Source organism: Sitodiplosis mosellana, unplaced genomic scaffold (genome assembly GCF_009176505.1).
Source record: "Sitodiplosis mosellana isolate CC-2019 unplaced genomic scaffold, AAFC_SMos_1.0 Smas_scaffold_2, whole genome shotgun sequence".
In the NCBI taxonomy this organism is placed as follows: domain Eukaryota; kingdom Metazoa; phylum Arthropoda; class Insecta; order Diptera; family Cecidomyiidae; genus Sitodiplosis; species Sitodiplosis mosellana.
The window spans coordinates 2,673,080-2,699,922 of NW_022595245.1; the positions used below are offsets into that span (position 1 = coordinate 2,673,080).

The window sequence follows — 26,843 nt, forward strand, 5'->3', positions numbered from 1 at the left end:
GAAATTAAAGAAAACAAAACGATCAGTTGGTGTTTTTTTTTATTTTTCTCTACTTCTTGGCTGTTGTGTCAAAATCAAACAAAGACACAAAATACAACCGAAAATAAATGTAGCACGAAAATGGTTTGCTCCTTGCTTGCCCGAGCACTCCGCAGGCACCTTTCATTCAGATGCACATTCATTCATTGTGGAAAGCTTTCATAACAAATACACTGGCCCAACCGAGATTCTCAGGTTCAAAATATCAGGTTTTTATCATCAGCTGCCAGCAGATGTCGAAACCGAGTATTTTTCTTCTTTTTCCCTCCAAAACATGTTCAACTCGAATGCGACTCGAACGAGATGTCTCGCTGCACATTCCATTTTGAACACGTCTATTTGAACAGTGTACACTTTTGACAACGCCATCGTCTTCTCTTCCCGTGAATTCGTTGAAACTTCAAGAAAAGACAAGTCTTTTTTTTTCTATAGTAGATTGTCAACATTGGTTTGAAATGTGAACAAATAATATTGACCGTGATTTATACAAAATCTTAAATATTTACTCGAAAATACAAACAGATCTGTTGGACGATTTCCTCTCTAATGGCCTTCGAGTTTTTTTTTCTATAAAATCAATGCATTTGGATTTGATAATTATTTCAGCGGTTTTGCTTGTTATTCTTGACAATCGAATTTTTGTTTTCGGCAAAGATATTATCGAATTGGCCAAAGTAGAAGTAAAACACCTAAGATACAATCAAATTAGCAAAACTCATGTCAAATTCATGGTTGGCAAAACCTGCGCGAACATTAAATAGCAAGAGTGAGTCATCAAAGCAGAAATATCAAATGGCTAATGACTAATGTGTTACCGTGATGGAAATGAAAACCATCGAAATGCGATTAGTCATAGTTCACCAATATCAAACGTGAGCAAGCGGCAATGAAACGCAACCATCATCGAGCGCAAGATGTCAATGCGATAGTCTCCCTATTTTGATGATGAGCATTATTTAATCAATGTGCTGTTTTTTTTTTAACGGCAAACGCTTTTTGTTGAATTTAATATGCAATGTGGCTATTTTTTGTCCGATGGGATTGGATTGTTCGTATTATGCATGCAATCAATGCGATTGGTCCACCATTTGTTACTCATTTTCGCCATCTATTCGGGCTACGTTTTTTCTCTTCTTCGTGTGCAAACACTGTTGCTGCTTATTAAGTGCCTAGTAGCTCAGTGGATTCAGTTTTTTCGTCTCTCTCCTTCAAACTTATGCAACTCTGACTCGCCAATATTTCGCATTTTATTTCGCTACTTTTTGCAGATCAAATATTACACAATATTGTTTTTATTTTCGTGGTTTCGGCCAAAGTGAACAAGAAAAAAAAGACGTACTGAACAAAAATTACATTCATGTTGACATCACACATCTAAAATGAATGAAAACACATCGGTCATAAATGGCATGGTGTGTGATGAGATGAAAAGAGAGGCAGGGCAAAAAAAATTTACTCACGAAAATAAAAAAAAACGGCATTTATTTTGAGATTGTTATGCGACCATCACATACAGTGTGCGCGCGCGCGCGCGGCTTGGACATAAAAGCATGATTTGAACATCGTACTCTTCAATTACTCAAGTCATATGCTGTCAGTCGACAATCACGTATTCACATATTCGGTGCAAACAACTCGCCATTCAATTTAACACAAGTGGTTTTTTTTCTTTCTTTCTATCGTTGAGCCAAAGACGACGAATAAACAGCAACGCACACGGCACCACTGCGAATGCACGACGTTTTAGTTCGCATGTTTCAGTTTCTATGCAATTTGTGGATGTGTTAAAATCTAATCGCTTGCAATATTGAATTTTGCTTCGTATACATATGTTTCTTTTTCTCTCTCTCTCTCCTTTGTGTGTGTGTGTGTACGTCTGTGGGCTTGAGTAATTGATAGTTTAGCGTCTTTTTTTTCTACAACGAGCGCGGCTATTGAACTCGCGCTCAGCTAAATAACGAACAAACGAAAAAAAACCCAGCAACAACACTGAATCCACTTACGAATACAATCGTGCCGATGCACAATGGGAAACAAAATACTATATGTGCGTTTTTTCTCTCACTTCATTCGGGTTGGCATTAAACACAAATTCACACATTTGTTGTTGTAGATGGCGTCGATTCACCGCACCACTCTCACACACTAAAACGTCCGTGTAGATGCTGCTGCAAAATTTACTAATGAATTTGTTGTTGAAATCAATGAACGACCCCGTTGAAATTAGAAACTGAACGAACGAATAAAAAACAGCAACAGCAACAACACAACCGCAGCACATCGCAACGCATTGTGTGTATACTTTGGCCTAATATTCATACATTCACCTCTTGGCGAACGCTTACAAACAAGTGACTGCAATAGCAATACCGCATATCAATTGATGGATTGAATCGATTAAAATCATTTTTTTAATCGGGCATTTTTTTCGTTGTTGTTGCCGTATTGTATCGTTTCGTTTCTTTGTTGTAAAAAGTACGGTCAATGAATAATCTACTTGTACAGTGGAAAGAAACAACACATCAAACGGTTACGAAAATGAAGGGAAAAACAAAGCCGAACGCAAAATTTATTTCATTGAATCGACATCGTTTCGAAACCTCCTTTTTGCGCTTGATGATTTTCTCATACAGCTGCCAAAATTGAGTTATACCGATTGATGGTATTTGTTTCGTCTTTGACATGTCTTGACCGAACGAATCCAGCGCACGAGATGATAAAAGTTGACACATCACATTAGCAACATTAAAATTGACAATTTGCCATTTAGTCGCTGCAAAGTTGAAACAGCAACAAGCCGTTGATATCAGCGAAAATAATAATTTCCTGAAAATAAATGCAATTCCGATGTTAATGGCAGGCGCTTAATTGTGTGAAGGGGCAAGGGAAGCAAGCGAGCAAGCAACAGCAAAAAACACACACAGCACCAGTACCAGAACTAAATTAAAAGTAGGAAATAATTTTAGCCTCAGTCGGCTCATTCGTCGAGCTCGCTTATAAATATAGCTTATAATACCATCGTAAAGTGATAGAAACGTGAAATGACACATTTTTTTTTCTTTCATCGTTGTTGTTGCTATCGTCGTCGTTGCCCGTTTGCCAATGCACATGCATACGATTACCGTAAAAAGTTAGATGTAATGCCTAGTGTTTTGAGTGGATCGATTGGTGTGGCTACTCTGTCGAGCTGACAGAAATCGAACTGGTGCTGCTGCTACTGCCGCTGTCGAGCGTAGTGAAAAATATTTAAGTTGTAAATAACATAGATAGAAATAGGCGATAATAGATTTATAACTTCGTTCCGTTATTGGGCGTTTTGGTGCATGTATACGTGTGTTTGTGTGCTCGTTTCACGGAAGTCTTTCTCGCAAACGACTCTCTGCGTATGAATCATTCCAATTTCATGCATAAAATTTTAATATTTTGCTTCCCAATCAGCTATCTCTATCTAGTTTTTATTTTGATTTGCCATTTTTTTTCTCTGCTATTTCGTGGACGGCGTCAGTGTGTAATTCCCACTCGATTCACATGTATATTGTTAATTCGATTTGATTTCGTCCATTTCAACTTCGAGTGATCGACATATTTTGCACTTATTTGCATATCCATACGGAACACACATTCGCTCGTTCATGCCCGAAACATGCAAAAACATGAATATGTGTTTTTGGTTCTTCTCTCCTCCTCTGTCATCGCTGTTCGAAGCCATGCTCTCTATTTACGTACGAGCCACACACAGTAACGCAACGCAGCCAGAAAAAAACAACACACGACAAAATCCAAAAACAGTGACGAAAATCATGTCGAGGATTAAAATTATGAGCACATGTGCAACGTGAAGAAACCGCACAAAAATCCAATCCGTATAGAGAACAAAACAAAAACTTGCCCACTCTTTAACTCTTGATATCCACTTTAAAATTGATGTGTGTGTGTGTATGTGTTTTCGAAAATAACAAGCGAACGACACACTCTGTTCGATGCACTGTTATTTTTGGATAGCATTTGAAATGTTGAATGTGTCATCGGATTTCAGATTTTGTTTTTTAAGGTAGTTTTTTTCTATTTCTCTCTCTCTCTCTCTCTCTCTCTCTCATTGGTGTTGCCTCCTCTCGATTGCTGTTGGCTTCGTTCTCAATTTGATTGATTTGGAATGTGGTTTTCTGCATGATTTCAAATTGCGCATAATTCAATCATTCGGTCGATCAATTGGTTGCATTCCATTTTTTTTGCGTCCCCATATTTGCATAAGCCTGATGCTGGTTTCGGGTGGCAATCGTTCCATCAACACTTCCGTCGATTTTAAAACCATCAATGTAATTATTTATTCATTGATTGAACGTGATGGAAAAATAATATCATTGCATTTTTTATTCGTCCTCACTCTCCTAATGAAGTGACTTTTATTATTGTCGGCCCACCTCAGCCTCACAGAAAAAGAAACAAAAAACAATCGATTTTTCTGTTTTAAATAATTTGTAATGAAACTTACACACGATGTGGCTGTACTTAAGCACACGTTCATCGCATATGATTCTCATGCCTAACGGTTCTGTTATTCGGTTTGTGCGCGTGTATGCAAAAGCGCCTCAGTTTCCATATTTATGAGCTTTGATGTCAACGCTCGATGACATACATAAAGCCACAACAATTCAAAACATTTTAGACTCTTTCAGTGTGTTTTTTTTTATAATGTACTTATAAAGCGAACGAGTGTGAGAGAGAGAGAAAACCTTTATTGTCTACTATGTTGCCAACTTCCATTTGAGTGAATTGCAAAGGCGAAACCGAACCAATTGGCTGGTGTATCTATCGCGTTCGCTGCAGAGCCTTTATTACTTTGGTTCACCATAAATGTGCATGCTACATTTACTATATATACATGGTGGCTAAAAACGAATATGCATATTGAACTCGTGCTACCATATCTATGTTCTTTGGCGTATGTGTCTATGAATCTACTGTATATATGGAGAGAAAAAAAAAATCGATTTTGCCTCTGTGCTGCTGCTGTGTGCACGATTTTGTCCAATAAAGCATTTGCCACCACAACATTCTGAGAGAGTTGACTGACATGCGGTTAAGCAATTTTTCGTTGCACTTTGTAATTAAAATTCTCCATATTTGCAGCATAGTTGTCGTTGTTGTTTGAGTGTGTGACAGTTCTTAAGCCATAAATTACATTATTGACTTTAATTGAGTTTTGTCTAACGATTTTTTTTCTTCTCTTTTTGTGGATTTCAGGTGTTGTGCGGATAAATTGACCTTTCAACGAACGATTTACGGACCATGTGCGATTCAGCGAAATTCATCAAACGTGATCAACATATCCAAATCGCACTAAATTACTAAAAAGCAACAACTTCAACAGAGAAAACCATTTTCAACAACCCGCAGAGACAAAAAAAAATAAAGAAGCAAAGAAAACGAAAGTGAATACCGACGAAAAAAAAACCGAAAAATTAATCAACTATACACAAGCACCGCATGGAAGGGAAGAAACAAAAAATTCATTTGTGACAATGACTCACACACATCAGACAAAAAAAAAGCGAAAAAACTTTGAGTAGAAAAACAAACAAAAAAACCATCTCTTCAAGGCTTCACTTGAATATGCAAGTCGAAACAGAAAGAAAAATGTAACTAATATTTAAATATTTTATTTATTATTTTTATCTTGTACAAAAGAGAAATAATAGGAAATGAAAAATTTATTAAACCCGATGAAATGTTTATTTTAACGATCCTAACATATTTGAATGAGTTGAAGCAAGACAGAAAACCAGCGAAAACGGAAAGCATTTTCGACACAAAATGGAACTACTATGTAGAAAGAGAGTGTTTATGTGAAACAAACTCGAAAAAAAACGAAAGAAATATTTGATGATAGGCAACGCGAGTGCGTATGCAATGATATAAAAAAAAAAAAAATAACAACTGAATTTAAAGTTGATTTGTATGGAATATGGGCCCATAGGACTCAATTAAATAGTTTATCGTATTTCAAGTAAAACATTAAAAAAAAATAACAACTGAAATTGCAAAAGATTCATATTTAAAAAATGTATAAGATGTTTTCGCGAGTTCAGAGAAAACAATACACCACGATAAGAAACATACCCCCACAAAATGCACAAAACGATAAAATTTCTCTTTGAAAATCATACCACCACCAACACATACACGTCTTGAATGAACAAAAGCCAGAGCAAAATATAAAATACGCATGTATATTGGAAAGTAGCCATTTACTTGTCTTTGATATCGATGCAAACCAACAGCAACAACAATAAGCGGAAACTTTTACAACTCAGACTGTGTAAAATGTAATTTGTTTTTGAACAGACAAAAAAATAAATAAATTATATCGAAGAAAAATTCAACGAAACAAATGAAAACGAATTTTGTTTTCTGAAGTCCCACTCCCTCCGTAGCAACTGATTTCGAACGCTCGCGATGATATTTGTTCGATCTATTGAATCTAATTTCAATATATTTTGAACAGAGACCCAGTAGTACGTTTGTGTCAATTCAATTTAAACTTTTTCGTTTCATTACAATAACAAGAACCTTACATTAGAAAACAAACCATAGAAACTTCGCTAAAACAGAAGCCACATCATCCACCATATTAAAATAAACAGACGAACAGAATCAAAAACATTTAACTAAAACGTCGCTAAATTTAACAAAGCGAATTATGTACATAGACAGGAGAAAGATGAAAAATAAAAATAAAATTCAAAACAGGAGCAAATCTCTTTTGATATAAACAAACAATTATATTCTGAATGAGATTTCCACCGCACGAACCAAACGAACCATCGTTACGGTGTCGCGAATACAATAATTTGATAAAGCACAACCATTTTACTCTTTTGTCCGAATGCATTTTTGCCACTCGGTCGATCTCGAGCTAGCAGTTCTATTGAGCGCCCCCTGGTGAAATTGCTTGGAATAAACAATTTTTTGAAGAAAAACCAGTTATCACACGTGAAATAATAAATAGGTCGTAAATAATCAGACAACAAGTTATGAAAAAAAATGAATAAAAAACAAAATCAAATAGATACAAAGAGCAAAAAATGCAAGTCAATGTAATTAAATTAGGGATTTCGTGAATTTTATAGCCGAACGACTCTCACACAACAACCATTCATTCTCACTCACACACATACATGCTAATTGAAACCAGATGAAACAGACGATTGTTTTTTTTTTGGCTTTACATTAAGGCTTTGAAACGAAGTAAATCAGCTGTTTTCTTCAATTTTTTTTTTTAATTTGTCCTTTTTTTGCATGATTCCAACAAGAATTCAATGCACGATGTATGAGAATTTTAAGAAAAATAATCTGCATTTTCTTGCTTTCTTTCGAATATGATGTGAGAGATGACAACACACGCAAAAACACATTTGTGGCCATAATAATGACATGTTTCAAATCGATTTTTTTTCTGCATTGTTAATTGTTTGATCCTCATTAATAAGCAACATGCAACCGTATGCATTTTTAATGTAAATTAGAGCGAGAAATTTCTTCAATCTCATATCCTCCCCCAAGCACATAGCAAGAAAAGTGTCAATGTGTGTTTGCGTGCATTTTTCTTCATTTCAGTATTAATTGTGCGACAATTGCGTGTTGTGGCATAGCCACTAATTCATCGATAGCTCAATCGGCCACACGCACAATCAATCGTGTTCCCAAACCGAAATTGAATCACAGCAGTAACAATAATTAAATTTAATGAGGAAAAAAACATCAATTTTATGCAACAACCAACATCTTTGATATAAAACAACCAACCAACAAAAATTTAAACTTTACGAAATATATTCAACAAAAAAATACGCACGTTCATAACATTAAACCCAATTAAATGTATTGAAGAAGAAAATTTTTCTCACCCACAACAACACACAATTCTTGTCATCGTTCTCTTTTTTGATAATAATCTAAATTGTATTGATATAGTTCTGTATCTTCGTAGCAAAACAAAAACCAAACAATAAAAAATATATGGAAATTTCATTAGAAAAACCACGTAAATTTAAGTAACTCTCAAAAAGAAGAAAACTCTTAACAAATTGTATTGACTTAAAAAAAAAAAATTTGAATTGCAAATGTGTTTGCTTTCTGTTAAATTAGGGAAGAAAAGAGAAAGATAGATTCACTTTAATTTTTTTTATGAATACCTGTGATTGTCATATGTATATTGATGAAACCAAGATGGCCATTCTTGGTTAAACCAAATCCTACGTAGCCAGACCAATATTTTAGTCTAACTTCAAGCACTTTTGGTTTGCAAAATAGTGAAATTTGAGAAAAAATAGAAATGTTTCGTCTAGTTCCAAATTGAATTTCATTTTCACGTTGAAAATCCCTCTAGAATTGTTGAAATGAATTGGAAAGAAAAAATGTGCTTTATCATTTGTCTCCTCTTGTCAAATATTGAATTACGTGATCAGTTTTTCTTTTTGTATGTGTATGGCTTTAGTTGTTTTTTTTAATAGAGCAAATGACAAGCAAATCTCATTTTAAAAAAATGGTATGCAATTAACAATGACATAATATACGTGCAGTGTTCGTCGAACACACGTACAATGCATACCCAGAGAAAGAAGAAAAAAACAAATCCTATGCACATTGTTCATCAGTCTATCTCTATTGAAAAAAAGTTATTTAATTGGTCGATGTTAATTTGTCGAGACTGTCGCGACTTTCGATTGTGATTTAAATTGTATCCCCTCTTTCTTCGCTGTTTGTTTCCAAATTCAATTTCTTTTTGAATTTCTTCAATGAATATATAGCAAATTCATTAAAAAATCTTTTTGGCATGTTGAGCGTGCATACATTTTTTCATACCAAATGAATCAAGTATATAAATGACACCGCACGCTTTTTTGTACTAAATTTTGTCTATTTCGCATTTTTATATATTTTGAACCAAATAATTAAAAAATAACGAAAAATTTGAATAAACAATTTTAAGAAAAGAATTTAAAAAAAAACTCTTTGTAAAAATCAAACCCAGCAACAAGATGAGGTGAAAGAAGCATGTATGAAGGGAAACATTTTTAGTGGAAAGTTTATTATAGTAATCGATAGAGGGTGAGAAAACAAAATGTATAGAAAAGAAAAGAATCAACTAAAGTTATATTGAATATTGTACATGTAGTCCTATTCCATACATTCACTCACTCACTCTCACATACACACCCCTTCCTCAAATCACATGCATAAAGACGCGAGACGTGTTCTTTTTTTCCCCGAATTAATCTGTTTCAGGAATAAATTTTAGTAGAAATTATATATTATGAAGACATATACTTATACACACAAACACACACAAACAATCCACATAAAATATTTAAATGACAATGCAATTAGAGCGCAGATTTATTTATACAAATACGTTGAACATACGCGCGCGCGCGCTTTTGTTCCGTTTCCGAACAAATATGAGCAAAGCGTGTTTTTATCGTGTGACAAATCGATCCCGTCTTTTTATGAAAACACACCATTCTTACTCATTTTTGTTGACATTATTTTTGGTTCTTTTTGATTCGACGGGTGGATATGGCCTTTTCGGGTAATTAGTATCCTCATTCGTTTACCGTCATGGAATAATCTCCACGGATTCATTACTTCCGGTAAATGGATAACGATACTTAATTTGTGTGTGCCTCATGTATGATTGCAAGAAAAGACAGGTGATTTATTGACCCTAGAAACAACACTAACAGTCAGTCATAAATTGACATGGTGATTACAAAAATAACCACACAAAAATGAACGCTGACAGAAAAAAAATCGAATCCATTGCATTAATTTGAGTTTATTGAAACCACCACCCAGAAAAAAAAAACGAGCTAAAATCAGTTCAATCGATTTGTGTTCTTCTGCATTTGTATAAAGTAGACCCAATATAAATGTACTAGGTGTATCAGTGTATATCCAATGTAAAAACATTTTTATTGATATTTGTTTGAATGTTCATAGCTTCACCCATAAAAACCAAAAAAAGAAGAAGATGAAGAAAAAAATAATTATGAACGAAGTCATCTAATGAACTACATAACACAACAAAGTAAAGAAAAAACCCTATGCAAATCACTTGAGTCAAACAGTGCAAACAGCAGCAGCAGCAGCAGCAGCAGCAAGTAGCTAATAACATAAAACATAGAGAAACCATTCAAAATGATATGACTGACAAGAAACATTTCATTCGATTTAAAAACGACAAAAAACCAAGGCGAAGAAGGAGAGTTTTTTTTTTATTTCTTTCCTGCGATGTCTCTTTTTGAACGGTTTTTTGATAACAAAACAAAAACAAAAGAAGAAACAAAAACAAAAGAAAATTCTTTTGACTTTCTATTCAAATATCGCCCGCATCCGACTATTGATTCGTATCGATTCAAAAAGGAACATTCAAAGATTTCATTTGAAAAATACAAAGAAACATTTAATAAAGAAACAAACGTAAGAAATAAATGTAAATTTCATGTGATGTGCAAATAGCCGTAGACATTAATTAAACAAAAAAAAACAAACTTTTCAAATAGAATTCGAATATGATTGTCATAAACAGTACCTTAGAAACACACGACAAAAAAAAGAAGAGCTTCTTTTACATTTTTTTGTCTAATTTAACATTTTTTTGTTCTTTGTTTATGTCATTCCTTTTTCCGAATCATACGATGAGGTCAGAGCAAAATGGATTGCCACCAATATTTTCGGAATGAAACACAATCCAAATTGAGATCAATCGATGAGAACTGCGTGTGTGTTAGCCATGATTCTCATGTTTGGGCCCAACGGGCGTGCACCACATTGCTCACACACACACACACACACCAATTTTCGAAAGGGCCCGACAACACGACACGGGCGCATCTATTCAGTCAATAGGATGTTTGCATTTCGCCACACAAAAAAACAAAAAAATGCATAACAGATAAGCGAAACGAAGAAAGAATCAAATTGATTCCATGCCCATCGATAGGAACTAATTGTGTTTTTCACCAGCAACAAAAACAAGAAACTATAGAGAGAAACAAGAAACCTGTTAAGTACATTTAACTAGAAGAAAAGACAAACATAACAAATGAAATATTCATCGATTTTAATATTAGCTTACATTTTTTTCGTTTCTTGTGTTTTTTTTTGCGTGTATAAAATTAATCTATAGAAGAAAAAACAAAAACAATTTTTTTTTGTATTTACTTTCGGTTTTCTTTGTGTTCTTCCTTTTTTCTTTCGTCGTTGGCGGCGTTGATGAAGAAAAAAAAACATTTTTCTGTGCACTTTTTTTTACAACTTTTTAATTTTTTTTTTGTCTTTTTATGATTTTGACTTTAATTTACGGTTTTATTCCAATTTAATTTTTACTATCATACTTGTAATCTTTTTTCACATATTTGTATAGATTGTCTTTTTTTTTAACAAACAAACAAACACACAAAAAAAACGATATAAAAAAATATATTGATAAAAAAAAATTGAAAAAGCAAAGAAGTAAAACCATTTTAATGTCATCAAATAACATCAAAAGTAGAAACAACAACAACAACAACAACAACATCAACAAAGAAGAGGGAAGAAAACACAATTCAAGAAAACATATTATGATGGATAGTAATAATTAAATGAAGAAGATGAAGATGAAAAAAAAACGATAATATTATGTGTAAAGAAAAATGTGATCTCCTAAAAATTACATTATAATGGAAACAAAAAATATGACGATGGAAATGGACATAAAACTGACAAAAAATACAATACACTGTATGATTTATAATGATGATGGACATACTGGAAAAACTAAAAAAAAACACATTGGAAATCAGAGACAGAGCGGGTGTGCGCATGCGTGCAATTCGATTTATTTTAATCATTGTGAGTATCCAGCTCGCAATGTATTTCTGTGTGCATTGGTCAATGAAAAAGTTGCGTTGCACACACTGATCTATCTGATTCAAATCCAAGTGACAAAAAGTTATGCATGAAAAAATATATATGAAAAAAAAAAACACTATATACTATAGAGAAAAAAAAATTGCAGAAAAGAAAAAATCAACACAAAAAAAAACACACACACAACAATTAATGAAAATGAAACAATTTATGGGAAAAAATGAATTTACTTTCAGCGAAAAATTATCATGTTCAAACGGTCTCTTCTATTTAGTTCAAATTTGGTATGCACTGTGACTGAGACTGTTGCTCCCACTGTGCACCCACAGATTTTTGACTACTGAATTTAGTCGAACATCGAATTATATTAATCTAAATGCAATGATACCGTCTTCACACTACTGGCAACAATTTTTGAAGAAACACAAAGAACAAAAATTTATTATGATGATGATGGAAATACATGTAATTTCTCGCTCCTAGTAATGTTTAATGGATAAAAAAAAACAACAAAAAACAAAAAATTAATTGATATAAATTTATAAATATATATATATATATATATATATATAACTTACCTTGAATAATTGCAGATTATAATATTAATGATAATAAAAAGAAACGCATATTGAAAAAATTATAAAAAAAAAATCCGATTGCCTTTTATTGCCTAAGCTCTATTTGGAGTTCGAAGAATTTGTTTTTCTCTCTTGTTATTTGAATTGGTCTGGTCGCCCACGTTCTTTTTTAGCAGTAGAAACCTTGCAGATTTGGTTTGGATTGTTGTTTTTATTTTGGTTTGGATCATGTTTTGTATATGCCGAATCGAGAATACAATGAAGCGCCTACTGCATATAAATTATGATCCTCTATGTAGTGGCATCTGGCTATGGGTAAGGTATATCGACTTTAAAAAACTCTAAACAGCTTATGTTCAATGTCGGTGGAGATAAATGAGAACGAGCGCTAGTCTATCTCGGACCGTTATTCGAATAATTTACGGCGTAGCTGCAGCAGCATCAGTAGATGCAGTAGCACAGCAGCTTTCAAAGGAACCAATCCAACTCAATTTTCAACTATTATCTGTAAAAAACATAATGAGCGAGAAAAATCAACATCGAGATGTTAGAGTCAGAGAGTCCCAGTTCATGTTATACGGCTATTATTTCAATCTGTCTTTGGCTCGGTCTCTATTTCTCCTCGTCTCTTTCTCTCTATCGCCAAATCAGTCTCTTTCTTTTTTCGCTTTTTTTTCCTCTTTCATTTCGCCATCTTTCACCCAAGCATCTGATATAGATTCGCAAAACGATGCAGCAATTGAATCAATGCTAGAGTCGATGTGTGGCATTTAATTTGTAATTTATTTATGGGTTAAATCATTCAACTTTCTAAACAAAAGCGACAAAACCCGAACGCAAATTTGTATATATACACAACGAGTGCATAGTCTCTGTATCTCAAATGCGGCTGCCTTTTTCTTTGTGCTGCTTTAAAATTGAATTGAATCGCTGTATAATCTCTCGTTTGCATCGCATTTCGGTGCGGAGACCGATGCTTTTGAGAGTGTGGCGTCGATTTCAGGCAAAGCAGAAGCAAACAGAAAACAAACAGCGTACTTTAATTCAGACCGAGACGATGGAGAGCGACGAACATAGCGAAATTTATAATTTCGATTGCTCGTTCAATCTGAATTACATGAATGCTGTTTTCCAAATGTGGATACGAATCAACACACCGAATGCCGAAACGCTTAACTCATTTGATTATCTTGTTCAACTTTCTTGCTGCATGGCACGGACTGAGACCCGAACACCTACTACACCCAAACAAATGCGGCGATACCAATTTCCATCCAATTTTTATTGAAAAATATGTGTTTTAATTTTCACCAAAACAGCTTTTCTCTCTCCTACTCTTTATCTCTGTCTCTCGCACTCTCTTTGTGCTTCTTTTACCAATTCCGCCGCAGCCTCGGCATCGTAAACAACAAAAGTAGGCACAAACAAAAGCAACAAATGAAAAATGAAATAAAATCGAGATCAAATTATGCGTATTTGTGTCTCCATGGCCCGCAAACATATCTATGATCATGTATCTCGTTCTCTCGCCACACAGACACTCAATTCTTTCTCTAGTTTGGCATTTGAAAATTGAGTGCGCGCGCGTTCGCGTATCACATACATTCTTTTTTTTCTCTATTTCGTTGTTTTGCTTTGTTTGTTGACACGGCACATTGATTTTCTTTTCAATTATTTGCTTTTCACACGATTTACCTGCAAACACGTGCAAAGCGTATTTTTTTTTGTTCAATTCGGGCTTTGTCTTCATGGCGAATAGAGCGTAGTCGATTCTCGTGTCATAAATGGCAGCGCCAATTGCAAATGAAAATTTCTTCAGGTGAATAATAGCGACAAACGAGGCATTTGGCCATTGTGTCATCCACAACTCAGCGAAGTGTGTGTCGGTGAACGTCTGTACTGTGTGTGTGTGTTCTATGCGGTGCGGGCGCAAATGAATTGAGGAAATGTATGGAAAATGGTCAAATGTACATTTGCAACAGAAAAATATCGCTTCGTTTATTTTGTCGATTTTTTTTAAAACATAATTATGCTCTTTCGTTCATTGTGCTAAACCGTTCGTCGGTCACCTTTGCGCCAAATCACCACACGGATCACACAACAAAAGGGCCCCCGATACTTTTTTCGATTATCTTTACTCCGGCTTCATCTCTCTCTCTCTCTCTCTCTCTCTCTCTTCTCTCTCTCTCTCTGTGTGTGTGTGTCGAGCGTCTGCAATTTAGAAATTTTCAATAATCATTCCAGTTCAATATAGAAACTCTTCTGTGGCTGTTGCTTCTGTTGTTGCCACAATGAAAAGGCCGATTGTGTTAGTTGCCATATTTTAGTATTCAAGCTCCAGTTTTTTTTAAATTTCCAACTCATGTTTGTTCGTCTCATTGCTCGTATATTTTCTCGGTATTCTTTTGTTATGATGCGTTTTTCATTTAGATGCGATAGTCCAACTTTCCCAACCGTGCTACACAAACAGTGGCACCCAAATAGAGTGTAACTTCCCGTCATAATGCAAATCACAATGCGATTTACACATTTTTCGTTTTTGCTTTGGTACATTCATTTAAATGCCAGCAGAATGTGAAGAGAAGAGAGAAAACAGCAGCACAACACAAACAGAGAGAAACAATATTTTCGCCCAGTTCGCTTGTTCTTTTGTGTGCCTGTGCATGTTCTGTGGGCTGCCTTTTCAATGCTGTTGCTGCTGCTGCTGCTGCTGCTGCTTCACATTCTTTTTTTTTTAGAATAATAATGGAATAATGCAAAATTACCGTATTGTACTTTTTAGAGTTTGGCTCTTTTGGTCTCATTTTGTTTTGTTAATATTTTTTTTGATTAAATCACCTTTAAATATGCAACATTTCACACAAACAAAACAGCAAAAAAGAACGTCCACAAATTCAAAACGCTTCAAACCAAATGGCGAACAACAGCAGCAGCAGCAGCAGCAGCAGCAGCAACAACAACAAAAAGAGCTAAAACAACATTTTCCGGCACACTTTCTTATCCAATCAGTGAATAAATGGTCGACAGCGTCACTTTATGGCTCGTTAAACTGTTTAGTAACCACTATTCTTATCGATATACAAAACGAAATCTCTTTCGGTTAAATTGTTGCTAAATTTTAAATGCGGAAAAAATCGACTTTTTATGAATATGATTCCTGATTCTGTCAATTCTAGCAATTAAATTTTAATTTATGTAAAATGCACCCAGTCATTTTTCATTGGCGTGAAATTTTATTCTATATCGCGTCGAAAATATCGACGAAAAAGACGAAACAAACGAACGAGACGAAAAAAAACGAAAAATGATGAGCGAAAGTTGTGGTAAAAGCTGCTTTGTTGAAATTATCATTAAAGATTTTAATCTGGTGAACAGAGCGAAATATGGTGAATGATTAGGATTAAAGACAACAATAGCGTGTGCCGCGTTCCCTCGCTATGGAAAGCACAAAATATACACACAGCCAGCCACTGCACATAATGCCAAATTATCGATCAAAGAATGAAAACAGAAAAAAAACCCTTCGATGCACACAACTGCATATCAAGCCAAACTGTGGCCCTGTCTCGACTTGTTTGTTTATTCGTTGGCTGTTGTTGTTTTTTCTCGCTCTTCTGTAATCCAAAGTCTAGACATATTTCCATGTATGAAAATTCTGAAGCCTTCATTATGCATCGGTTCGGTGTACCGGTATCTCATTTCATTCCTTTTCATTTCTCTGCGCTTTTTTCTCTCGTCTTGTTCTTTGTTTTAATACGACGAGACAACAAATAACGATTCCACTGAATAATTCCCTTGCAATATGTCGCTTTCATAGGCAAATATTCAAAAACATTTCTCCCAACTAACGGAACGGTACATGCTACACACTTTGGTCTTTCCTTTGTAGCACTGTGTGTGTGTGTGTTTGTTGATTGATTGTGTGACTTGGAATGTAAACAAGCCAAACCTTTGCACAAAATCATTACAATTTTTTTTATTTGCGGCTTTTCATTCGATTTATATTTGCAACATATTGACGAAATGCAAATGTATGTTCATTAAATCCAAGTCGCATTCATAAAACGGACTTTTTTTCTTCTTCGCTCTTTGTATGTGTACCGATAAATGTCATGAGCCAGCTGACTCTCGAACGGTATAAACGATTGATTTTAAAGGTCTTTTCACTGCGTCAAACTGTGTATCATTTGGGAATGAACTCGATTTTGAACGTACGTTTTCGTTTATATATTGAATGAATTGAATACCAAAATGCTCATTTACGAAATATGTTACTATTTTCGGTTCAACACGCTAACCATCATCGATGAAGAAGAAACGCTGCACAGTAACAAGTTGGATGAAGCATTTCTGAAATGAATTTCCAGTGAAATTTGTCGAAAAACAAGGTTGTTTATTCCTTCGAAATGATTTAACTTGAAACATTGGCCCTTAAAGCCTCTTCAGTTTCGAAAATCTCCTTCAAACGGAAAATGTTGGTATTTTCTATTAATTTTCTTCGAGTGCTTTGTTTTGAAAACTGTTCCATGAAAACGCTTAAGATGATCCATTGGGGATTGAAAATCCCACATTCGATGACGTCGAATGGTATGTTTGTTCCATCCATGGTACCGGTTTAGTAAATAGATACTACAGTTATTACGAAGTTCATGAACTTCAAATATTCCAAACATTATTGAAAAGTTCGAATACCTATGTCACTTTATAACAGTTTCATTGCGAGCAAATGTTCAAAGAGCTACGAAAATCGATTGATCCCTTTGATCCAGTGAAGAGCAAAAATTCACATCGCTGTTGGTCAACAAAAAGCCATATCAATAACATTTCAGAAGATTTTTTGCACCCACATTCTACCGTGCAAATATCGGTGTTTCATACAAAAACGCTAATTTTTTTAAATGAAAAACGCTTCTACTATGAAAAAGAAACTCTGTTTCTATGCAAAATTGGCAAAAAAAACCATTTCTCTAGTAAAAAATGTGCAAAAAACACATTTTTCCCAAGCAAAGAGCGTTTTTTACACCATCTGCAGACAATAATATCGCCAGTTCATAGGCTTTTTCCTCTTATTACCATACCTTTTCCACCTAAACTCATTTTGCCGTGTGTACGAATCGCACAAACAATAAAATGCATGTATGCAAAAGTGCCGAATGGAAGTAGCGTTCGTCAACTGTTAACATTTGAGTATTAACTTCAGCACCGTATGATTTTGCAACGAAAACCGTATGATTTTTTTTATCATTCCAATCGCATTGCTGCTCAATTTCGTTTATCTCTTTGTTTCAGCCTTTAATGTTGAATATAAAGTGAACCGTTTCTTCTTTTTTTTTTACAACAATGTTTTCATGTTGTTTTGTAAGCGATTTTTTTTGTATTTTGTTTTCGCTTCGATACAGAGAAAGAGATTAAAGCGAATTATTATTATTAGTTTGATAAATGAAACCAGCGAGATTGATTAAAGCAAAATGAAAAAAGAAATAATTCGTTGGAATTGATTTCAAAACGAAATTTGGACAAAAAAATATTCGAATTCGCTCTATATATGTTAAAGGTTTTGCTGAGATCAGCTGATGCCGGTCAAACCGTTAGACTGGAAACACTATTTCGCGGATTGGCGATTTACGAAACAAAAGGCGTTTAAATTCCAACGGTGTGTCAACAACAGCTAGCATCATAACGCTCTCGTTTCTATAATTTGTACGTCGATTGCATTATTATTGTTAATGAGTTAGAAGTGCATGTCAATTATAGATGCATTGTTGGGCCAACAGTGTTGGCAGAAAAAAACGATTTTGCATGAAATTTGCTTTTGACATTTTCTAATTGGATTTTCGTTTGATTTACGATCGACACTCGAAACGAAGCGTTTCATATCATCACTCTTTTTGTGTGTGTGCGATTTGTGGTTGGCGGTAAATTATGATTGTTCAACGGACGCTTGGTGTAATTACGCTTGCCATTCTTATTCAAACATTGATACATAAATTAAATGGCGTGAACAAAACCAAACACATCGACGAACAAAACGGGCTGTTTTTTTCTATCTTTTTCTGGTTGCCATTGCGGTGCGCGTTTTTTAATGAGTATTATATGTTCAATTGTTGCTCACAACGGAGCCGGAATGAGACCGAATTCAATCACAGCAAACATTAAAAACCTCGAATACGTGAAAAATTCATCGACGCCACTCCAACACTGTATAGATACTGGAAACGGTAAACAATTGTTGGCAAATGATGTTGGATGGGCGCAAACAAAAAACAACAGCAACAGTTCGACACTACAATAATACTAACAACAGCGACAAAAAAGAGACAAACAACGACACTAAATTAGTTTTTTTTCTCGTGTATAAAGTGTGTACAGTAAACGAAAATGGGCAATGTTCGATGACTTGAATTAATTACTTCGAAATGAAGTGTATGTATATATTTGACCATTTTAAGTGTGCTGCGTAGCCAAATGTATTGTGTCGCTCAGTTCTCATTTTGAGTGCTGTTATTTTTAACAGCCACAGAGCGAGAGAAGAAAAAAACAGATGAAAATATATTTAAAATTTTGTGCACGTTCGCAAGTGCAATGTGTTTGCATTGTACATTGCACAGCCATAAAATGCGTTGTTGTGTTTGCTCATATGAAAAAAAAAAAACAAAAACTTTGCGCACTTTTTGACAAACATTCGCAGCACCAATCAAGCGAACCACGAATTCGCACAACCAACGAACGGTGCACCACACATTGATTTTACATAATTTCACATGAATGAACATCTTTTGTGTGTGTGTTGTACTGTACATTCGCCCCATTTTGTTTATCGGACGACGATAAATTTAATTCTTTCAACTGTAAAACAGCACAAAAATATTGATAAAGATCGCGTAAAACGGTCGTAAAAATATATATTCACACACAGATACGGCCGATGGCAATGATCGTTGAATCAAAAATAAAAAATAAACAGAAAAAGAATCTAGAGAGGTGAACGGTTTTTCATGACGAGCCACAACACAATCCAAACAAACAATCGATCGATTCGCAATTCAAATTGAAATGAGGCCCATGCAGCACATCACAGTCGGCCGATTGATATGAAAAACCGCTTTTCAACGCTCAGACGTTTATCTTTTCGAGCCGCGCGGCATTTAAAATTCATAATTCGATCTAGATTTTAACCTATTGACTGTACACAATTGTCGGTTTGATTTTTTTTCCTCCTCTTGTTCGAATGAACGACGCTCGTTTGCCTAGCCACGATGCAAACTCCCGGCCAACTGAGGTCAAACGATCAATTTATCTGATTTAAAGTACATAATAGCTCGAAAGAGATAGATTGCTTTTTCATACCGTTTTCAAATAAAAAAAAATCCAATGCATTACAATTCAACTATTAACAAATCATTTTCCTTGTTTCGAAGAGCGTATCGAATGGAGAAAAAGGTCCACACAGTTGAAAAAAAAAACTCAGAAACTTTGTATGAGCCGAATGCTAGTTCTTTTTTATTGTTATCACAAGGAAATGAATTTCAATATTTCGGCAATGCTTCCGTGTCGACGTAACATCGGCTGTATATCACAGCGGTGACCATATACAGAATGAATGCATTGAATATCAATCAGATGAAATGAGGAACTGCAGATTAATGGTTTTTTATGACTGAACTTGCCTATGGGCGCTTTATAACGGCAACAAAAAAAAGACAATCGCATTTGATTTGTTTGAAAGACAAAACAGTTTTTATTCCACATTTCGCCTTTGTTTCACTCACTCTATCTCTATCTCTCTCACATTGATCTCTCTCTTCTCTGTTTCTCTGAGTGAGTTGTTTCTCTGTATAAAATCCGTTCTCGAACGGTATCAAAATGATAAAATCATTTATCTACCGACCAAACCACAATGCCACGAAAAATTAAAAAAAATCTAGCTGCGAACTGAATAAATCGGCAATTCAGATTAAAAAAATTAACGATTTTCAGCGAATAATCGTTGATATTCATCTACGTTGAAAATAGATTGGCCACAGAACGGAACACTCGGCATTCTTATTTGAATGATATGTCCAGCAAAAAAAAACAAAATCTGCGTGCGGACAAAGCAGCTGATTGATGTGCAAATGGATGCGTTCGGATCCTTTTCCTATCACAGAGTAGCTATAGCCCTGTCAATAGACATCTCGTGAATATCAATGAAACACAACGAATGCGCAATAAACAATGGCATGCGTAATAAACGGGCGTCGAGTAGCGTGAGTTTAAATTAGCATCGATTAGTGCAGATTTCTATATTATTCTTTTTATAAATGGAAATTAGCGGCACAATTCATACAAGATTAATGGAGAAACAGAGAAATTAACGGCTATGGGGATTGATTTTTTCATTGCGAAATACTACGTCGTCGCTGTCGTCAGCAGAGTGAAGAAAAAAATCGAGTCAGAAATAGATCTTGAATGTGGGAATTGTCAGATTGTGCAATTGAAATTTCAAATCAAGATAGTATTGACGTTAGATTTTGCGCTCGATTTACAGTTTCACCCAAGAGAGTTTCTACACACAATTTAAAAGTCGGTTTTGATTCCAGCAATTGATTGCGATTGGCTGTACGACTTGGGACTTTGAACAGCAACATAAATGCGAATGCGCTCGTCGTTGTCGTCATCGGTTGTAATGAGCCATTACTAATGGCAATGTGCTGTTTATGCAAAAAAAAAGAAGCGGATCGATCGATTTGAAATACAGTAAAACTGTTGTTATCTGTGATTTGCAATCGATTTCCATTTTTAAATTGATTTTAATTGCAATTTATGTAAAAAAAAAGACAATCCGTAATTGTATCGTCGCGTTGATTCGGAGTTGAATGCCGCCATCGCACATTGGCCGCGCACTACTTCCACATCATCTGGCGAATATGAATTGTATATTCACACAGTGGCACATAGTTCATTAGAAACAGATTTCTCTAATTAAGCGAAAATTTAAAACGTTGCACAACGAAATTCGGATTCGCCGTAAAAAAAAAAACACAGCCACAGAAAATTTACATTTTGATGTAAATAAAAGTTCTTATGCTTACACATGTGCGCATATTTGCTCAGTCAAATGCTGATGCTAGTGGTGCTGCTGCTGTTGGAGTCCGGGACTGTTGTTTGTGCTCACAACTATCACAACATACGATTAAAATATTTTAAATGCGCAGAACGCAAATGTCGATTAAGTAAAGCGAAAATAAAAGAGAACAATCATCATCTGCGGCAGCAGTAGTCGATAGGCCGTGTGCAAGCCGTGTGACGTACATATAAACACAAGTGATAACACACAGCGGCTACAACTGGAATACACAACATGCCACGCAAATCGTTGTTTTCTTCTTCTTCTTGCAATGAATACGTAAATGGATCCCTGGTTCTTATCATCATCATGCAAAAAATGCACACACCGAGAGAGAGAGAGAGAGAATGAAAAAAATAGCGCAAACAAAAGCTTCATTTTATAAAAGTAGATATGTTCATGAACCGTCGTGGTCTTCGTCGACGACGTTAATGCAATTAAATCGACCGTATTCGTTTAACAAGCATAAGGTTAAGCGATAAACTCACATACATACGGCTTATCCAATTGATTCGCGCATTTGCATGTTTTGCTATACACTACTTTACTAACTATAGATATACATCTAGTTTTGCTGCTAAAGACTCCCGTTCTGCTTCTCCATGGTGTGTGTGTATATATAGGAAATAAACAGAGAAAAATAAATATTTGGACAACGCACACATGTTCGAACCCATGCAAACGAAATGAAAGAGACACAAACAAACGAGTGAAAAAAATCACACGTCATACACAAAAGATTCAATGGGCTTCCTTCATCTTCGCAATTTTTTTGTTCGATAATATTTTTTTTGCAAGCTCAAATCAATACAAAAAAGCGACTCGATCATTTTGTTGTCTTCAATGAAAGAACGTTTCATTCACCTCGCAGAAAAAGCACTTCAAGTGATATGGGCATAATAATTTGCGACTACTTCAACATACATATCCGTTCGTATTCGCTTGCCTTATCGTCAGATTTTGGCGAGTTCGAAAAGAAATTCGAAAAGTGGTTGTCAAAAAATCGAAGAAAAAACTGCTGCACGCCCTTGAAGAATCACATGGAAACAAAATTCGATGTGAAGACGACCGTTTAAAACGGCTATTGAAGCAGCATTGTTCAAATACTCATTATTAAATAACATGATTTGGTCATTTTTACTGCGTCATCATTTCCTTGGGAAGCGCAATGAGAGCAACAAAAAAAATGAAGTAGAGCGGATGTTCCAAGTCATTGATTTGAAGCCTGTAAAATCCTTCCTTCCAATGAGACCAAGCACATGCTCTCTCGTTCCGCATTCATCGCTTCGCAATCAATCGATCAAGTGTGTTGTCACACATTAACGAACTATGTGCGGGATGCAACACGATGCGGAACCAATGAAGATTTAACAACAAAACGAAACAGACAACGAAAAAATTGACTGCACGTTTTTAAAGTCAATTAAATTTTTTTTCTGCTCATTTTTTTGTTTCGTTCGTGCTGAGGCTCTAATTGAAGCCTATTGGATTTCAATAGCAAATCGCAATGACTGGAATTGTATTCCATTGTTTTGTTTCCATATATATATAGAAATCATCGTTTTGTATGCTTCGTAGCAATGCTTCACTTCGTTCATAGGTTACAACGCATTGTTGTAGTGAATGAACGTGCTTTTTTTCACTCTGAATCGGCGTGTGTCTCATTGACACAACCGCATTACTAGATGGCCGTTGTCAATTTCACACCGCGTGAACCGTGCTCGTACAAATGCTTTATTGCTTTCAGCGATACTGATATGAGGCTCGTATCACTAAGCCGGAGTTTAGTTCACTCAGCTTTGTTAGATGACACTTACCACGTTCGAAACATATGTTGTGTGTGTATCGGTTTGCGAGTGTGTGCGTATATGTTGTGAGAGATTGTCTTTGTTTCGTTTTGATCTTGTTTCTTCATTGTCATTTGAGACATTTTAGCGCATGAATTCGCAATTTCAACGTGAGCCTTTGTTTCAAACCAATTCGAATTTAAGAAAAAAACACACACATTCGATTGGTTTCAGTGAGTTTGTTGTTGCCAATCAAACTGTTATCGCATTTCAGGCGATTTTATTTCGGTTGTATTCGTGTGCCTTTATCATTTCGTGAATTGCGATGCCCTCGATAGTAATTTATTGAGCAAAATGACGGCGACGACGATGAAAAAAACCTCAACTCAATTGTGCCATTTACTCAGAAACATCATAAATTGTGAGACGGGGGTTTTGCATGAAGTCGAAACTCTGCACATTGTTTTTTTTTTCTCGTTTGATCGACATTTCGGTTCACCTAAACTTTAATTTAACTCGCATTTGATATCATGCGCCTGCTGCTACTACTGAAAACCCCTAGCCAAATTCAATGGAAATATAGTCATCAGATATATACAAAGTTCGATTTTCATGCTACTTGAAAATCGCGATCATACATTACTACACATATATGAGGTCCAAAGAGTAGCACCAGATAAACGAATGGAACAAAAAATCACGCAAAAAATTACCCACGAAATTCACATTTAAAATTAAATTTTTTTTCGGTACGGAAAGAAAACGTGACGGAATAAATCTTTTCAATGTTCTTTTTTTTCCCTGTTCGTTCGTTCGTTTGACTCTCCAAAGTCGATTTATGGGTATTTCATTGGCTGCATATTGATTGTTTGTTTGAATTGAAAATTATATTATTTTCTAAGCCATTCAGATGTGAGCATAATTGTTCGACCGCAGAAGTATAAATAAATGATCCAACTGAAATCGATCGGAATAATGCCGAATAAGCCATAATAATAATTTGAACATTTCAAAGGTCTATGGAGAGAGAGAGAGAGAGAGAGAGAGAGATAAAGGCAGTCAAGAGCACGATGAATTGCAATTGGCTTTGGCTGAATGTTTTCGAATGGATTTGATTTTCTAAAGCAAACCACCTAAATGGCGATGGTTTTAGACTGAAATACACAGTTTGAACAGAGTTTGGTGTGAAACTCTTCAGAGAGCAAGATGTAGATGTGCTGAAATGTTAAGCATAAATTAATATTTAATTGCATTAAAAATATTGGCAAAGTAGAAATGCTCAAATCACCATGTTCTATCGATCTATTTATCTGGCCTAACCAAAGTAGTGAGCAAAAAAGAATATCGAGCAAAAAGTCGGGTGAATGTTGAAGTAGAGCATTGCAAAATTGTTCACGTGTTATTTTCATCTCTCCTCTCCAGTTTCTTGGAATATATCAATTAAAGTTCATCTGTGTGCCGTTCTGTGATGACTTTGAATCGCTTGTTTTCTAGCATCGATTTTTTTTCTTCTCTTCTGCTTCTTTGATTTGAATCGAAATATAGTTTATAGCTTTCTATGATGTTGCTGCAAGCGTTCGCTTGTGAACATACACTTCACGAGTAATTATTGCGATGTACGTTTGCTCTCGGTTTGCTGAGCACACACACACACACACACGCCAATCGAATTTGATTTTGAACTTAAAACCTGAATATTATGATCAAAAGTGCAATTTTATCTAACATTTACATGCTCTTCGCCTCTCGCTCTCCTTTCTCCCAATCTTTCTTCCCCCCAGTGCACGTGTGCACACTGTTTGAAGTTCATTGGGTTTGTGTTTTTTGCGGCTTACTTGCTTCGTTATTAGTTTCTATTGAGCGGAGTCGCAACGCATAGTCTTCGCCACTACTTTTCGATTTTGCATTTCTCTTTTTATTACCTCGGGTCAATCAGCCGCGGTTGATGTTTAGCAACAAATAAAAGACGAATGAAATTAACTACGATATCGTGTTATAAATCAGAATTAACTCAAAGCGTCTATCAGTCAAGCTGAATAAGAAAAACTGTGGAAAGAAAAAGAAATTCACGACTTTCGACGTTTGCTCTGCGTTTCCAGAGTAGTTTCTCTTTGGCTCCAGCACAACTCAGAACATAATGTTCATGATATAATTATTTAATATATCCATATTTTGCGAGGTAAAACTTTTTATTGTAAAGAGTCAATTTTTTATGGGAGATGACTGAATGGCCAATAATTTACTCGAAAACAGCAATAAATTGAGCGAAAGAGTTTGGAATACCGTACTGAAGGAGTTTTGGAGATTACAGCAACACAGCGAGCGAGTTTGAAACGCAGATTTTGAGCACGGCTTAAACAATTGATGAAGCTCTTGTTTCAACGAGAAAACTTCGCCTCTATTTACGGGATTTTTTTCTTCGGTTACCTTTAATTTTACAGCCGTACTTGAATGGCTCGAAAGCAATCAACAAACACCGACCGAATATTATTTCGAGTAGTTTAACCTTAAATATATTGACTTTTAAGTTTTCGCCGTGGTTGTATTTCGTTTCAACGGTGCTGCGGCTGCCTTTTTTTCGATTGTCTTCGATTTACTCGTAAATTATTGACTTTCATCTCGTTCTTTTTTAAAACATTTCACGTACTTGTAGAATTGTTGGGTACGAAATTACAAAGCCAAAAACAAACTTCATGCGCACAGAACGCGAATAAGAATCGATGAATACAGTGAGAAAGGGGGAAAAAAACACATCAAGCACGATGTATACAGCCAAAATACCATTATAAAACATCTCTTGAACAAAGGAACCAACACGAGAAAAAAAATCAAACGCAAAAAAGGTGAGGCAAAGAAAAAGAGATTGCCACGATGGGAAATCAGGTTTTGTTTCGCCATCACTACTACTACTGCTGCTGCTGATTTTGTTGTTACTTTTTTTGATTTTGTTTTGTCTTCATTTTTTTCGTATTTTTACGAATTGTCAGTGTTACTGTTTTTATTTCTTGATTTTGCGCGATTGTTGTTGCTGCTTTTTCTACAAATCCGTGCATTTTGTGGTCTTTTTCCTCAATACTCATCCAATGGAATATTGCTTTCAATAAAAATTGATTTAGAATTGCTTTTTATCATTAAATTTAATGATTGCATCGGTTGTTTCATTTTCGGGCGGAGGGCAATGCATCGATGACGAAAAACAATGATTATTTATTGCTGCAAATGCTCGACAGACCGAAAATCGCAAAGAACATCTAAACTGAGTCCACTGCGAACAAAGTCTCTTTTACGCTAACAGCAATTCGTACACGAATGAGTCAGTGCGACAGTTGGCGTGAGCGAGACAAAGTTTGACAGCAAACAATTTGGTTATATCGGTTTAAATGTTCTTTCAACAAACAAACAAACAAAAACCATCAT

The 26,843-nt window shown here is 35.2% G+C and overlaps 2 protein-coding genes across 3 annotated transcripts in view; both read left to right on the forward strand.

Moving 5' to 3' along the window:
* The window catches only part of LOC129565265 (protein BTG1-like), a 29,295-nt gene extending 17,814 nt beyond the window's left edge, over positions 1-11,481 (forward strand). The window contains exons 2-3 of one of the 2 annotated variants that reach the window (XR_008687595.1): positions 5,284-5,678; positions 10,042-11,481. Coding sequence is in view for 1 of the 2 variants with exons in the window: in XM_055439932.1 (XP_055295907.1) it covers positions 5,284-5,298 (15 nt within the window). In the remaining variant the exon portion in view is untranslated. Of the gene's footprint in view, positions 1-5,283 lie in introns of both variants that reach the window. The other variant, XM_055439932.1, reaches the window with a different exon arrangement.
* The window catches only part of LOC129565264 (inositol-pentakisphosphate 2-kinase), a 62,055-nt gene that overhangs the window by 26,388 nt on the left and 8,824 nt on the right, over positions 1-26,843 (forward strand). The gene's annotated exons all lie outside the window — the stretch shown is intronic.